Source organism: Danio aesculapii, chromosome 13 (genome assembly GCF_903798145.1).
Source record: "Danio aesculapii chromosome 13, fDanAes4.1, whole genome shotgun sequence".
Lineage (NCBI taxonomy): Eukaryota > Metazoa > Chordata > Actinopteri > Cypriniformes > Danionidae > Danio > Danio aesculapii.
Window position 1 is genome coordinate 38,972,556 of NC_079447.1, and position 17,436 is coordinate 38,989,991.

Sequence of the window (17,436 nt, forward strand, 5' to 3'; positions counted from 1 at the left end):
AAGTTGAGTGAACAAAAAAAAAAAAAAATCCTTATTTCCTTTCACTTTTTCTCATGTACTCAACTTTTGAAAACATTAGTTGCACTTACCTAAAATGTCTGAAGTTGAGTGAACAAAAAACTCTTTTGGAAATTGGTACTAAGAAACAATACATAATCAGAACAAATAAACATAGCTCAATTAAAAAAAAAAACTAAAACAGAGACAAATGTTAACAAACATTTATTAAACAGAATTAGAAACAAGACAGGAGGCAAAACAACAATTGCAGTAAACAAGACCAGGACTCAAACATGGCAGGACAAACAAGAAAAGATGCTTTGTAATGCTTCACAGGGAAAAACAAGACTCAGCAAAGAGTCTGTGAATGAGGTGTCTTTATAGTCCTAGTAATCAGTCCATCATGAGCTTCCAGCTGGTTCCTCTATTGAAATCATAGTTTGTGCATTTGATTTCTTTTTGTAGAGGGAACTAGGTATGAGATGAATATTCACACATTAAAAGTCTTTCTACAGCTGTGTACAACCCCCCCCCCCCCCCACACACACACACACACACACACACTTCCAATTACATTAGCAATATTGCAGTAGTATTTTGTTGTTGTTGTTGTTGTTGTTGTTGTTAATGCACTGTAAAACCCAAAACGTTAAGGTTACTCAAACCATTTGAAGAAAACGATTGCAACAAATCATTAAGGTTCAAAAACTAATCTATATGAGTACTGTGAACTTACTCCAATTAAGTTGAAGTAATGAGGTATTTAATTAACATTCAACACTATTCAACACTTCTACAACAGCTATTGAACAAAAGTACTTGTAAGGTAAACTTTGATAAATCAATATCATGCAAACAGCAGTCTCTTTTTATCTGAGGAGGCCAAACAAACAAAACCTGGACTTTCCACCTCAGCTGGTGGAAAAAAAGCTTCACTTCACAGTCATCTCTTGGTTTCTGCAGATTAAGGCTAGCTCCTGACATTAAGATGCTTTGTACCTTCAGCCTTATCTTGGTGTTAACAGGTAGGCTCATGTCAACTTTCATTATGATGGTTTATGTTCACATTCGTAAGCCTTGAGTAACAGTCATTTGACTTCTAAAATACGAACACGTTGCTTGATAAATCCAGTTTTTTTTTTTGTTTGTTTGTTTTTTTGGTGTCTGTTTTAAAGGAATAATTCAGCCCAAAATTTTAAATCACTAAATTCTGTATAAAGACATTACTTCATAAAGTAGATATGAATACAACTGTGAAGTTGGTGGGTGTATGTAAATGCAACCGAAGTTGAGATTTTTTGGCTACAGAAAAAAAAGTTCATTTTGAGAAATTGGTCTTTAAAATATGTATTTTCATTTGAAATCTGCAGAGATGAATTAATATATTTTGACAAATGAAACACATAGGAAAATGTTTTCTTTACATTACACCCCCCCCCCCCACCCCGTTAACGTTATAACGTTATTGACAGTCGGGGGGGGGGGGGGGGGGTTCTTTTACATTTGATGTGTTAGGCGAACCGCAGCAGACTAAACATTTCATAATTTAATTTGTGAGAAGAACAATATTATTGTTTTATGAAATGAACCACATGAAAAAACCTACAAGAATATGTTTCCCTTATATAACCCAAGATCAAAGGAATAACCTCATTAGCAAGTACTGTAGGCTCGAATTTCTGACACACTCCACATTTAATGAGTCAAATGGAAAAAGCCAACCCTGGCTCATTCTGAAAACATACCTCTATATACGTTTCTGTAGAATGCCAAATACGTACCAGGAGCTATGTTTTTTGCAGTTTTTGTTTTCGCGAATCCACCAGAGACCGCTGTGTATGCTTTTTGAGATCCCAAATTATTCTCACGAGTGCCATTCCTGCCTGCTGTTCTCGCGTAAATCCACCAGAGGCCGCTGTCGACTGACTGTTTGACTGACTGAATGACTGATCGATCAACTGACTCACCCTCCTCCTTCACTAAACCTAACCAATAGTATTTTCAAAATCACCGATTGAACCAAGGAACGGCGTCATACCGCCCCGTAGTGTTTGTTTTAAAGACGAAATGCAGCCATACGTACTTTTGGCTACATAATTCACGATCTCCAGAAACTGTATAGGGCTACATTTTCACAATGAGCCAATGTTTTGTTGTATTGTTATTATTTAGAAATATTAGAAGAAATTTACAGTATTGTATGATCTCTTACTCTCATCTTTACCATCAGAATTGGCTAATATGTCAGCACCAATAGCTTTAGTGGTTAAGTGCGTCGACACAAATAAAAAAATTGTGTCAACACATACAGTAGTATGGTGGAGCTCACGGCGACACGAGTTAGATTCCTGGCTCGAGGAACTTTCTACAATCCTATCAAAACTGTTCAGAACTGTTATCATTGGGAATTTACTTCCAAGTTGTCAGTGCAGACCACCTATTAAATTTGCTCATACATAATTCATATATTTGTTTATGAAACAATAAAATGTTTAGTGTGGTGCAATTTTTTACATTACTTAAGCATCAATAACCTTTTTTAATTTTGAGCATTATAAAATCAAGATGATGGATAATAAAGCCCAAAGTGTCATCTTTCCAAAGATATATGAACTGTGAATGAAGACCAAATTACTCAGCAACTATTACTGTTTTAATTTGGGAAGGACATTTTTAAGAAAGTGCCTCTGACGGTGAGGGAAAGAAGGACACCAATATAGTCTCAGAAAACTTTTTACAGAAATCTCATTTTGCATGCTATCTTAATCAGATTTGAAATGTAAACTTATGAAACACTGGCTTACAATGTATATTTTTTCTAAGACATTACATTAATGTTTTACTGTGTTTATAAACGAAAAAAATAATATTGAACACAGTACAATTTTTTTCTCATGACTTTATAATGTATAACTTTTTATATTTTTGAGCATGAAACTTCACCTTTCACCACAGCAGAGCCCAAAGTGTGTTTGTAGCTTACTGGGGTCTAAAACTGTTACTATTTAAGTGTAAATCCCCAAAAGTGAGTGCTGGCTGACAGGTAAAAAATTACTTATAGATCATGATGTTTTTAAAAAGTTAAAAAAAATATTTTATAAATGTCATAAGTAAACCTCAAACCCAGGAGTGCAGTTTGTGGTGGCTATGGGGGAGGTAACCCCCTAATATTCAAGACTTGCGATTACAACCCCCCAAAAACAGAATAAAAGAACTCAAACAGCTTTGGATCACGTGAAGTGAGAGTAAATGATGACAGAATTTTCCTTTTGGGTGTGTTACAAACCCCTGCTTTTATTCTAGGGGAATGGGGTTTGACATTTACTGTACAATGAAAAATACATTTATATAGACAGTGAGTGAAGTGTAAAAGACAACCAAAGCAGATATACCAAAACTGTTGCTTTTATTGACAAATCCCAAGTGATCAAAACAAAGAATTATTAAAAAAAATGAAGATAGAAAAGAAAGTAAGCAAAAATATACTATTTACAATATGTACAATGTTGGGGACAAACACAAAGATGGGGGAAAACAAGAGAGCTGGTAGAAGACATGGGTGGCAAGAGAAAAGAAAATAACAAAAACCAAACAATGTCTAACTCCCCAGAAGCATCTAACCAACTAAATATATGAAAACACAATAAATAAACACCAAGAGTCTTCCGAGTATCCTAACTATCCTATCCAAAAAGTACAAGAGGTGGCGCTCGCCCCTCGCCCCTAGTAATGTACTAAACATAAGAGCAGTCCTACATGTTGCAAAATGTATGTCACGTGACCTGCTTACCAGTCCTTTAAGGCAAAAACTAAATAACAGTTTAAAGCCACATTTAAAGACCACATATAGTGCAATTGAGTGCGTGTAATATTATTGTAATGAGTATTGTGGCAAGTTGAAAAAACCAAGCACCTGCCGCAACACTGATAAACCAACTTTAAAAACACTGTTAAGCAATATTGCTGGCTATTCTGAAATTAAGCCTGCAATAATTTCCCCAGCTGTGGTTAAGGGCGTTCTCTAATGTGTTTCCGTGCAGGACTTTGCAGGTCTGCTCTGATCAGCAAGAGTCATGAAGGCGATGATCCTCTGCTGCAGTATGTGGTCAATAACTCTCTGAGAGAGCATCCAGTGCTGACCAAACTACGACTGGTGGGTGCAGAAACACCTTTAGGACATCTGTCACAATAAAAGAAGCAAAATACAACGTTACATTAAGCCTCAGGGGTCGAAGACCACATATATGCGTTTTGAGGCGTCTTCTCCTGATAACGTCGAAAAGAACTTATATTACACTTTCCTTATATTACACTTTCAGCTATGCACAACAAAGTTATTATTACAACTGTTTTGCAAACCTGTTTTATACCATTTCAAATGTGTATATATATATATATATATATATATATATATATATATATATATATATATATATATATATATATATATATATATATATATATATATTGCATGCTGTATAAGTGCACATACAGTGCTCAGCATAATTGAGTACAGCTCATTTTAGAAAATTAATGTTTTTATCTATTTCTCAGTGAATATAGGCATTGTATTTTGGTGCATTTAAACAAAACAGATTTATTAAACAGATTTATTTATTGAGATAATATTTTAATCACCAGAAACTGAAAGATAATACCATTAAATTCAAGCAAAATATGGGAAAAAATAGCAAATAAATATTGCAAAAATAAAACCCGACACAATTTCAACAATTTTATTTTTTTTTGCTTCTCTTGATTTTTCCTTTTTCTAAATGTTGTATTTAAAATAGTATTTTAGTAATAACATATAAATTTTGGGTGTACTAGTTTTTGGACCCTTAGCGTAAGTTATTTTGTTAGATAAGCTCCAGATTTGGTTTCAGTACTGACTAATCTAATGTATATGCACAAATATAATATTGTATAGCTTCCTATTAAAAATATTAATTTAAAGGACATATTTGTGAAGGGTGTACTTATATATGCTGAGCACTGTATATTGTTTACCCAGAGTGTTTGCATGGTCATACAGCAAGTAATACAACAAGCATTTAATTTGGGCTTGCTTTTGCAGCTGGACGTTTCTTTACAATGCTCCTGATGGGTGAGTGAGGGAGTGTCTTTTGACTGTCCAGGTGTGAATTATTCATGACCATTGTCACTCATGCATAGAGCTAAGATGACCCAAAACAGACTTAACAAAATGCAAATCTTTGCAAGGTTTTCTTTGAACAAGAGAACAAAATACTCTTTACAGAATTGTGAAGTAAATATTCTAGCCTACAAGACTGGAAACTCAAAAGTCTTGTTCAGGCACATTCAGTGTGTTTTTGGGACCTTATATCAGCTACGTTTTTTTTCTCCAAAACCTACTAACCACACATAATGTTTTTTATAGAAAAAACACAAGCATGTACATCAACATTTGTCACATATTATTGTAGCACGGTTTGTGCTGAATAAATAAACTGAATAAATAAGTACAATTGTCAGGGCATGTCAAAACATCTTAGGGGCCCCAAAATCACCTCAGACCCCTGAGAATTAAAAATGAACATAAGTATGCACTTGGACTCAATGTCTGAGGTCATATTATTATTAATATTATTATTATTATTACTATTATTATTATTATTAGCACTGTCGCCAAGAAGGTCGCTGGTTCGAGTCATGACTGGGCCAGTGGGCATTTTTGTATGAAGTTTTATGTTCTACCCGTGTTCCGTGGGTTTCCTCTGGGTGCTCCGGTTTGCCCACAGTCCAAAAACTTGCGGTACAGGTGAATTGAATAAACTAAATTGGCCGTAGTTTATGAGTGTGTGTGTGTGAATGGGAGAGTGTATGGGTGTTTCCCAGTACTGGGTTGCAGCTGGAAGGGCATCCACTGCGTAAAACATATGCTGCAATAGTTGACGGTTCATTCCCCTGTGGCAAACCCCTGATAAATAAGCAACGAAGTCGAAGAAGAATGAGTCAATGAATCCTTTTGCTATCCTCACTTCAGAGTCACAGCTACAGTATGGTAATTGCAAAAAAAGCAAAAATGCGAACAAATACTGAATAAGTTGGCACTATGGACACGATATCGAGACCAATTTCAGCCACATGTCTATTACAATTATACAAATTAAGACAGTATTACCTTTAAAACAGAATAATAAAAAATATATAGCTTAACTTCATCACTTTCTTAAGAGAAATTCACTGCTGTTAAATTTAAGTTTTTGTATACAGCGCTTTACAGAAAAATTATTGTTTCGAAGCAGCTCTCCAAAAGGTGCACATTATTGCATTACAACCAAATTTGGAGAAGTTAAGGTTATTAGTTACCATAACTTTATTAGTTTCCTATAACTTCAACTAATTAGCTAGTAACTAATAGCTTTTAACAGTAAAGCTATTGTATATAAACAGTTAACCTGCAGTTATATGGTATATGGGTGATGCCTATGTGTACACGTTCAATGAAGTGTATTTGTGTATTAAGTGTATGTGTTGTCCTTGATGTCTTCGATGGTTGGCTTCAACTCTTCACATGATCCTATCAATGGCTCTGCACAATCTCCAGAGGCCTCAGGATGGACATCTGTAGGTGGAGAGAGAGAGTAAAGAAAATAATTATAACATTCACAATGTATGATGTAATCTTTAGTCTCACAGTGGCTGCTCGAGGTGTATGTGTGTGATGTGATATGATATGTGTGTACATTTGTATTTGTGTGTGTGTGTGTGTGTGTGTATGTGTCTGTGTGATCTGTGTATATATTAGTGTATTCTGCCATTGTCGCTGAAAATTTTAATTCTATAAAATGATGTCTTTTGCAGTCACACTGAGAGGGATCTTGGAGCAGACTAGGTGAACATACAAACTGAGACTGCATCTAATGCTTTTAATGCGTACATGTGGAACGTATAATGTAGAAGAGAATGTGTCTATCTTGTCCCAACACACTGTTTCAGTGACAGAAAGGTTAAAATCATCTACATCCCCACTGAAACTGGTTGAAAGTGCTTCGAGAAAAAAAGCCTCTCATCCAAGTCAGGATTTTTTCAATTTTAGCATAACTGTACACTCAAACAATTATGGTTGTGGTTTGTTCACACTACTTATTTAAAATGAGTTGAAGCAACACAATTCTTGAGTTTTTTGTGTGCTTTATGTTCAAAACACTTAAATTAAAAAACAAATTTTTTGACTTAATTCCTTCATGTTGTCCCAACACAAATCGATTGTGTGGAACCCAAAATTTTTTACAGTGTATATTTCAAAGTTTCATGTGTAGTTTCACATTCTAACACCAGATGTCAGTAGAAGTAAAAATTCAGCATATTCCTTTTTCTCTGTCATGAACTGTATACACTCATTAGCCACTTTATTAGGTACACCTAATTAGAAGTACTGGGGTGGACCCCCTTTTGCCTTCAGAATTGCCTTAATCATTCGTGGCATAGATTGAATAAGGTACTGGAAATATTCCTCAGAGATTTTGGTCCATATTGACATGATAGCATTATACAGTTGCTGCATATTTGTCGGCTGCACATCCATGATGCGAATCTCCCATTACACCACATCCCAAATGTGCTCTATTTGATTGAAATCTGGTGACTGTGGGGGTCATTTTAGTACAGTGAGCTCATTGTCATGTTCAAGAAACCAGTTTGAAATTATTCTCACTTTATGACATGGCCCATTATGGACATGGTCTGCAACAATACTCAGGTAGGCTGTGGCATTGACACGATGCTCAATTGGTACTGATCAGCTTAAACCAGTCTGGCCATTCTCCTCTGACCTCTGGCATAAACAAGGCATTTGTGTCCACAGAACTGCCGCTCACTGAATATTTTCTCTTTTTTTGACCATTCTCTGTAAACCATAGAGATGGCTGTGTGTGAAAATCCCAGTAGATCAGCTGTTTCTGAAATACTTAAACCAGCCCGTCTGGCACCAACAGCCATGCCACATGCAGCAGATCATCTTGACCATGTCTACATGCCTAAATGCATTACGTTGCTGCCATGTAATTGGCTGACAAGAAATTTGCGTTAAAGAGCAGTGGACAGGTGTACCTAATAAAGTGGCCGGTGAGTGTATGTTTTTGAATATGAACGAACACTAGATGTCAATAGAGGTGAAAATTCTGCACAATAGCCCTTTACACATGCATATTTTTTTGTATATTTAAAGAGAACTATGGAGGATGCCAGAAACGTTATGATGGTTGCATCTGAGCAGGCTCAGCTTATGGCTAATCTGGCTAAACTCATAGAAGCCAATAAAACTATTGAGATTGGTGAGTGGAAGCAAAGCAGTTACTAAATGTTGTGTGTTCACATTCTGCTGGCTACCTGTAAAACGCCCATTTTGTACCCCTCTTAGGTCTGTACACTGGATACAACGCCTTGAGTCTGGCTCTTGTAGTACCTGAGAATGGATGTGTGGTGGCCTGTGAAATTAATGAGGATTATGTGAAAATAGGCAAGCCATTTTTTGCTGAGGTAAACCAAAGCCAAACGTGCAAAGTTTGTAAAGCTGCATTTGGTTGCAACTGAGGTGATTTGTTTTATTCAGACACATCAGTGCTTTCATCAACTGTATCTGTTAAGTCGCTCCTCAACAAACACCTACACAATTCTCAATTTCAATATTGATTGCTGCCTGTCATTGCAAGAACAGCGTCATCAATAAATAAAGCCAGCTGGGCAGATGCAAAAATGTCCATCAGGCTGATTGCTGACTTAGTTTGGGGGATTCTACATTTGGGTGCTGATATTTGCACAAAACCAAATAGCAAGGGCTTCATCTACATTTTTTATCCTCCCAGTAAAAATATGTATGTGTGTAAGTAAATAACCTATGTAATAAAAATTACCACCTATCATAGAAGCAACATTATATGTGTATGAAAAGCAAAGATTAGAATGTTTTGTTTAGTTAGAACAATTAGAACTAATAACTGCAAACCATCTTTTTTTTAGGCTGGAGTGGAGGATAAAATTGATATTCGTCTTAAACCTGCTGTTGAAACTTTGGGTAAAGATGAAATTCAGTACATCATTCTTTTATTAATATAATTGTTTTATGTAGAGCCAACGAATAACCATCCATGTTTACAGATGAACTTCTAAGTGCAGGTGAAGCTGGAACGTATGACTTTGTGTTCATCGATGCTGACAAGAAGAATTATGAAACATACTATGAAAAATCTCTCCAGCTTGTGCGAAAGGGTGGCATTGTAGCTATCGATAATGTAAGTATGCATCCCAGGTAGCAAAAAATTCTTGCCCAGATTTGGCATAAAGCTGACACAGCAGGCATTCATCCGGCACTGGCATACAGCATGTGGGCCAAACATGGACCGGGTGGCACCATCTTTAAGGCGGCACACAATACTTGGGCCAAATTTAAAATGTAGTATTTGGCCTAGATGTTAATAATTGATATGTGGGCCATGTTAGTTTGGCCTATCTTGACCCCCATTTAAAATACATTATTATTATTTTTTGCTAAATTTTGATAAATTTTGCTATGTGGGATGATAATTAGTTTGCTTCGAAACAAGCTAATTTGGGAATACATACTGTATGGGTGCACTTCTAGATTTTAAACACTGCACTTTTGAAAAGGTTGGTGTTGCTACTGACATAGTTGGAATAAAAAATACTATGGATGTAAATGAATACTGCTTTCCAACATTCTTCAAAATATCTTCTTTTATATCCAACAGAACAAAGAAATTCATAAAAGTTTAAAAAGTGTAATTGGCAAATAAATTTTTATTTTTAGTTGAACTTTCCCTTTAATTAAGATTAATTGTGGCATTGTCATCCTGGAATATGAGCAAGTCATCTTCTGACTTGATTGTTTAAGAAATAAAAAGGTACACGCTACATTAGAGGGCATCACGTTGGCGCAGTGGGTAGCACAATTGCCTCACATGTCGCTGGTTCGAGTCTCGGCTGGGTCAGTTGGCATTTATGGAGTGGAGTTTATGGTGTGGAGTTTGCATGTTCTCCCTGTGTTCGCGTGGGTTTCCTCTGGGTTTCCCCCACAAGTCCAAAGACATGCGGTATAGGTGAATTGGGTAAGCTAAATTGTCCATACTGTATGTGTGAATGTGTGTGTATGGATGTTTCCCAGTGATGGGTTGCAGCTGGAAGTGCATCCGCTGCATAAAAACATGTGCTGGATAAAATGGCGGTTCATTCCACTGTGACGACCCTTGATTAAAAAAGGGACTAAGCTGAAAAGAAAATGAATGAATGAATGAACGCTACATTAGATTGGGTTAAAAGAAATGTTACACTTTAGGTTCCTATTGTACCTGTTTTACACAATACATTGGCCATAAAGACCTGAACTGAAAAGAATTATCATCATTAATCCAAAAGCAAACTTTTCAGTTATTAGTTTTGAGGTAAACACACACACAGTAATACTGGTAAATATCCACAAAATTACAGAAACAATAAATTTGCCAAATTTTAAAATGTGCTGTTGGTATATGTGAAAGGCTTAAGTAAGGGTGTAGAATTGGCATGGACAGAGGGGACATGTCCCCACCAATTACTGAAATGTCCCTACCAATAATTTTATCGACTTCAAAATAAAATTTTGCTCCTTCAACCCTTAGTAACCTACACATGCACAAAGTTAAGTTCGCTATGAGTTCACTGTCATACTATATTAACCAAGACTGTGCAATTAATCGAAATTCGGTTTTGATTTTGGCATCCATGATTATGACAAACAATTTTCGTGATAAAACTGTAAAATTGTGTCACACATCTCTCTAAATCTTTCATTTAGATTGTTATTTGTATTATTAAGTGTTTATTTTATATTATTAAGTACTTTATTCATGTTTTTGAAAACGCAAAACAGAATTAGTGCTGTTTAATGCATGCACTCTAGGAATGTAGGCCTATCAGTGGTGGAAAGAGTACTGAAAAATCATACTCAAGTAAAGTACCATTACTTGCTTAAAAATGTAGTGCAAGTAGAGTAAAAGTATCTGTTGTAAATATTGCTCAAAGTATGACTAAAAGTAGACCATTCAAAAGTACTCAAGAGTAGTAATTAGTTAGTTTTACGCTGTAAAAAGCTGATGTATTTACATGTAATTTGTGGATGTGTGTAAACATAACATTCTGAAGTGCATCGAGTTATTGCTCAGCAGGCACACAACATAATAAGATGTTAATATTAGATTAGATTTAGGTTGTAATGACAGGTTACCAAAATTCAATGTCTAGCCAACATCTAAGCACAGTGTTATTTGGATAGGTTGTGTTAGAAAGTGACTAAAATCCATCGTCGAGCCAACATCTTAAACCAATGTCATATTAATGTCAAATACTGGCATTTATTTATCAGGTATGGCAACCAAAATCCAACATCGGATAGACGTCATAAAGATTTTGGACATCTTCTTGAACACTTTTAATGCTTTCAAACAATTTGCTGCAATTATAAATCACCCATGTCTTGGGGTAGTTCATTATGAGGCAATTTACTTTCTATGCGCAATTAGATTGGACAGGAATCACATGACTGATTTTTCTAATTTCCATAGACAAGAAAAAATAAATAAAGTAGTGACTGCAGGTTAAAGGAAAACAGTGGGGTAAATGTACCGATACTGCAGTAAAAATGAACTAAGGAAAAGTAAAATTACACATTTTTAAAACGACGTAATAAATTACAATTCCTGATAAAAATTACTTAATTACAGTAATTTGAGTATTTGTAATTTGTTACTTTACACAACTGAGGCCTATGTCCCCACCAATGTCAAGAGCTAATCTACGCCCTTGGGTTTAAGACTAGAGCTGCACAATGTATTGTTTTAGCATCAATATCGCAATATGTGAAGAATACCCAATAGTCACATCACATGACGTACAATGTGGAGTCAGGATTATAGTTAACCAGGTACAACCATTCAGAACATGTCATTTCAGTTTAGCATGAAGTAAAAAGTAAAGTTTAACAACTGTGATTTTAAGGCCTCTGTAAACATTTCAAGTGAGCTTAAAGCATTTTTAAAACAAACTAACTATTCTGTTTGTTGCTTTAACAAAGATTACTTGTTCTTATTTACACAATGAAGAATAGCCTATACAGCTTTATTGATTCTTTTAGTTCTGTACCTGTATAGGTTTAGACTCCCTCATTTGTATATTTGCTCTACTTTATATCTGCTCTTAATTTGTTTAATATATTTTATGCAAATGCAAAATCCTCCCAGTCAATCTACAATTATTAAGTTGATTCATTAAGTTATCTTGAGAAATATCGCAATATTAATCAAAAAAGTGAAAATATTGCAATGTACTTTTACAGTTACGAATTGCCGCGAGATTGTGTTGTTTTTTTTTCCAGTATCATGCAGCCCTAATTAAGACGCAAGCTAATTATCCATGATGAAATAAATTCTGTTTTATGCACAATATAATAGGGCCTGAACAGGTATATCCACAAAACTTCTATTATAGGTCTAGAACATGGGTGAAGTGTCTCAAGATTTGGTGCTTTTTGTGTCTCCTATAAAAATCAAATATTATTGTCTTAACATTTCAATAAATCAAATTAAAGTTGTCCACTTCATAAATAATAGCATTTAAATGTAATCACGCAAATTTTAGCTTAAACTAGCCCTATACTTTATAAAGTAAAGTAAACAAGTGTTTCTCTGTTCTCCAGGTCCTCTGGGGTGGACGGGTCATTAACCCAGCTGAAGACGACCTTTCCTCACAAGCCATAGACAAACTAAACAAAAAGTTACACAAGGATGAGCGGATTGATCTTAGTATGCTCACTGTTGGAGACGGCCTAACACTGGCCATCAAAAGATGATGTAATTCATTTGAAAAATAAATAAATCAAAATAAAGGCTGATTACGCATACGTTTTTCTACATCTTTTTTTTCTCTGAATAAATGTAATTACCAACAAAACTGTCTGTTAATCCCTTGTGAATACTTTAATACAGATTTAAAACAAATCTGTTAACCATTATGTTATGGCCACAGCTATGGTATTATTTACTTGTGGTACTGTGGTTATAAAATGATAATGACTCTTCAAAAAAGAAATTTGACAACATAATTTTAAAAATTGTAAATATAAGTGGGCATGCAAAGTCTCTCTATATTGTATAAAACAAATCACACAATTATTAGTCCTAAATTATGATTTTGGTGGTTACTTCTTGAGCTCTAATGCAGCCTTTTTATTGAATACAAGAAAAATAGCATCACTGCATTGAAGAGAAAATACAATAACAAAAGATTAGGAAAGAGAAGAAGAAGAAGACATAGTTTTCAAAGCCTCAATCATTAAGAAAAAAGATTATTATAAGCTTTAAGAAACGTATTATTCTTCTTATTACTAATAAGCTTAAGAGATTCGCTCTAATGCAGCCTTCAGACGTTATTTGGCCACAAGATGGCGTCATTACTCTACCATTTTGGGTTATTCGTCCTGTGCAAAAACATGTGTTAGAACCAGCCTATGGTTAGCACATACCGCGTTTAAAGTAATTATTGACGGGTTTCCTTATCATATTTTGCACTTTGCTATCTATAATTGATATTTGAGGTGAAAACTGAATGTAATCAACATAGAAAACAATCTGTAGCCTACATTTATTTTTTCTTTATCTCTCCTAATTGTTTTTTTTTCTATATAGGCTATCTTTTTAAGTTGTTTGTATTTATTAATTATTTTTATTAGTATTATTATTTTATGCATAAAGTGAAGCAATATTACATTTTAGTGGGTTTTTTGTCGTACCCTTTCATGCAACCTGTACTAGTTTCGTTTCTTAATCAGAGCATACGTGGGAAATGAAACTTAACTTGTACTTGTCCCATGGGACGGTAACATAACGAGACACTATAAAAACCAAACTAGAGAGCCCGCACTTATCCAGACGTTTTGATTACGTTAGAGGAGCCTGCATTGAAGAAGGTAAGGCTTATCTGTTGTCATAACGTGCTAAATATTGCTTAAGTATGACACTAGCCAAATAAGATGCTGCATAGTTTATCAATAGGAATAAAACAGTTAATACCTTAAATTTTTTCAATAAACTTGTAAATTAAAATAGAACTTTATATAAATTATATTTGACTGTTCATTTACTCTTTTGTTTCTGTAGGGTTTATTAAAAATAAGTAGTCAGGCTTCAGGAAACAAAATAAAGATTCAAAGAAAATCTGCAAGAGAAAAAACATTTACATCAGTTTTGTATTTATAATAAGAAAATGTCAGAGGAAAATCTTAAACTGCTGTCCTGCCACTTTACATGGGGTTTACTAAAGGAGGATGCTGATCTTAACTTCCTTGAAGTTAAAATCCGTGAAAGACTGGGGGTGAAGAGCAGGGATGAAGGAAACCTGAAACAGAGAGAATTAAATTTTCTGGCGTTCATTAAGCATCTTCAAGGATTCAACGATGAGGCGGTCAAGAATCTGCAACTGGCAAAGGAAGAACACCCAAATGATGACAAGAATGTGATTGTGACGTATGGGAACTTGGCCTGGGTGCATAGCTTCCTGAGCAATGCGACTGAAGCCGAGGCCTACATAGAGAAAATAAATGAAATCCTCAGAGCTTTCCCCACTCCAGAGCTTCACAGAGAAGTTCTGAGTGAAAAAGCCTGGTCGCTTCTCAAGTTCTCTAAGAAGTCCTACATCAGGGCCAAGGAGATTTTTCTTGAAGCTTTACAGAAAGAGCCGGATGACAAGGAGTGGAACACAGGCTTGGCGTTTTCTCTGTTCCGTCTGGAGGGACTGAAGATCGGTCAGTACCATCGGGTTCGTTTTGAAGAGTCTCCTGCTGTGCTCCAGTTGAAGAAAGCTTTAAAACTGGACCCAGATAATGCAATGATCCTGGTGTATCTGGGGCTCAAGTGCTACAAGAACATAAAGAACTCGGAAGCGTGGCAGTACATGACGCAAGCACTCAAAATGGCTCCCTATAACCTCAGCGTTGTGCTGCATGTTGCAAAGTTCATGAAGAAAGAGCAATGTTATGACAGGGCCCTGGATGTGCTGCTGGAAATGCTGAAGAAAGCACCAGATTCGTCTCGTTTGCATCATGAGGTAGCTAATAATTACCGCTGGAAAGCCATGCAGATTGAGGATATACACAATCCGGAGTTGCTGGGCCTTTGCGTTCACCATTTAGAGAAGGGTGCCAGTTTAAACCCAGGTTATGTATACCCACAGCTGGAGCTGGCGCTAAGGTATGCAGAGCTAAAACAGGCAGGCAAAGCAGAGCAGAAGTTCACCGAGCTCTTCAGCAAGCCTGACCTCAAGCCAGCTGATCTTCAAGCCTGGCACAGGCTATATGGTGATTTCAAAGGGTACAGGCTGGGCTCAGAGAAAGCTGCAGTTGATCATTACAAGCAAGGCATGATGCTAGGACGAGTGTCCACCGAATGGATCTCCTGCAGAAACAGACTGAAGAAAATCCTTCAGCGTGACAAACGGGACACCTACGAGATCCGGATGTTCTTTGATTCTGTTAGAACAACAAACAAAGATGATTAAAAGTGGTGATGCTGTTTCACTCATAATTCGTGTAGGGGTTTAAACAATAGTGCCACTTTAAAGCCAGCAGTAAATTTCACATATAAAATATAAATAATGTATAATAAATAATTAAACCAACATAATTTGTTTGCCTAACAGTGTTAGCAGAGGTCTCTTTTAAATATATAAGTAAAGTTGCATATGTTCTGTACGTTAGTATTTATGTGAAATATTTAAATTGCTAATTACACCACAAAAGGACTTTTAATTAATAAACAGTAAATTGACATAATATTTTGTGTTGTTTTAAGATTTTTATCTGCAAAAAAAAAAAATTTACATTTTAACATTTAAATGAACATAAAGTGAAGTTTCAAACTAATTTTGAGAGGAGCATGTGATATGTGATATACTGCTCTATCTTTGAGCTCGGAGATATTTGAGCCCAGGGCTCCCGCCTGGTCGATAAGCATATCAGGAGATCCGAGATCAGGTAGGTCTCGAGAGCTCCCCCTTTAGAGGAAAAAGGAGGAGATGGGGTGGAAGGGGGGATTCTTCCAAACGAAGATAGAACAGTAGGGAGAAAATGATCCATTTATAGTAAACTAGGATCACTCTGATTGGATTATTACTGATTACAGATGAGTGGCCAGACGTGCTCAATCATATCACGTGCTCCTCTCGAAATTAGTTTATGAAACTTCACTTATTTTATGCCACTTTATGATATGCTGTGCCCAGTTTTTCAAAAATTAAATCTGGATCAAATTGGCCCTGATTTGGAAATCCCATGTTTTGCCATCCAGGATTAACTGATTTATCTTACTTTTATTATAGTTTTTTTTTAAGGAACATTGGGTTTGATCACTGTGATCCAAATTTTAGGATTACCAAATCCTGTTTACTGAAGCCTTAAATGGAACCAACATAGTAATCTACTGGCTTAATAAGAACAGCAGGTATAGGCAAAATACCAGTGGCCACAAATAGCCATTGTTTTTTTAAATGGTAAGAAACAAACACTGCAATCAACAAACGTTTTACATTTTTTTGTTTGTTCTAATACAATACTGCTTTGATATTGTTTTGTTGTTGTTTACCATATCTCATTAGATGTGACATGCTTCATAGACTTCAAATTTGCAGGAATTTATCATCAACCATTAAGTTTGTGATCATTCATTTAAAAATAAAACTTGTTATTTTATTTGGTTAGAAAAATCACAATTAGGTCCACCCTTCTGAACGGATTATCAGTGAAAATTAAACCACACTGAACCGAACTAAACTGAACTTCAACTCTGAAAACTGGACTGACAGTTTCAATTTTCTAGAACTTCTATGTTAAGCTGCTTTGACACAATTTACATTGTAAAAGTGCTATAGAAATAAAGAAGAATTAAATTGAATAAAGAATGTGTAACTAAGAGTTTTTAAAGAAAAGCTGTTAAATAGTACTATAAAAATAATGCTAAAAATGCCCAGTCCATCTTTATAAAGAAGCTGCACTCATATGAGAGGGCAGACGAGAGGCGTTTATGTTTCTATGTACTGTAGAAGCTGCTCTGTTGGACTCAGTCCAGCTCACAGTGACCGCCCAGCATGACTGAAAGAGCAGAGCTGACTTGTGCTTTTTTAAAGCACAAACGTGTACTTTATAGCTTGAAGAATGTTGTTACTGCAGGAAAATATCTGCAAATCTGATGACAATTAGAGGAAACAGGAATGCTATTCAATAACCAATGCCACAGTTCTGCTGAACATCACATATGTAACAATTTGCTGAGCTTGTAAGAATATGAATAAGGATTTGTATTATTCATTCATTTATTCATTCATCATTCATTTCCTTTTCGGCTTAGTCCCTTTATTAATCAGGGGTCGCCA

The 17,436-nt window shown here is 35.5% G+C and overlaps 2 protein-coding genes across 2 annotated transcripts; both read left to right on the plus strand.

Annotated features, from left to right (window-relative positions):
- The first annotated feature begins 916 nt into the window (after nucleotides 1–916).
- Nucleotides 917–12,916, plus strand: comtd1 (catechol-O-methyltransferase domain containing 1). The gene is made up of 7 exons (XM_056471608.1): nucleotides 917–1,025; nucleotides 4,041–4,153; nucleotides 8,195–8,300; nucleotides 8,387–8,505; nucleotides 8,986–9,040; nucleotides 9,124–9,257; nucleotides 12,713–12,916. The coding sequence occupies exons 1-7, from the start codon at nucleotides 989–991 to the stop codon at nucleotides 12,863–12,865; spliced, it is 717 nt and encodes a 238-aa protein (XP_056327583.1). The 5' UTR covers nucleotides 917–988; the 3' UTR covers nucleotides 12,866–12,916.
- Nucleotides 12,917–14,277: 1,361 nt separating this feature from the next.
- On the plus strand, nucleotides 14,278–15,641 carry ifit8 (interferon-induced protein with tetratricopeptide repeats 8). The gene has a single exon (XM_056471370.1). It carries the CDS (start codon nucleotides 14,278–14,280, stop codon nucleotides 15,565–15,567), a length of 1,290 nt encoding a protein of 429 aa, XP_056327345.1. The 3' UTR covers nucleotides 15,568–15,641.
- The last annotated feature ends 1,795 nt before the right edge of the window (nucleotides 15,642–17,436 follow it).

Bases quoted from the DNA above. Each gene is read 5' to 3' on its own strand.
- ifit8 (XM_056471370.1), top strand. From the start codon at position 14,278: ATGTCAGAGGAAAATCTTAAACTGCTGTCCTGCCACTTTACATGGGGT.
- comtd1 (XM_056471608.1), top strand. From the start codon at position 989: ATGCTTTGTACCTTCAGCCTTATCTTGGTGTTAACAG. The intron at 4,154-8,194 runs GTGGGTGCAGAA...GTATATTTAAAG, and splicing joins TGCTGACCAAACTACGACTG to AGAACTATGGAGGATGCCAG. The intron at 8,506-8,985 runs GTAAACCAAAGC...TCTTTTTTTTAG, and splicing joins GCAAGCCATTTTTTGCTGAG to GCTGGAGTGGAGGATAAAAT.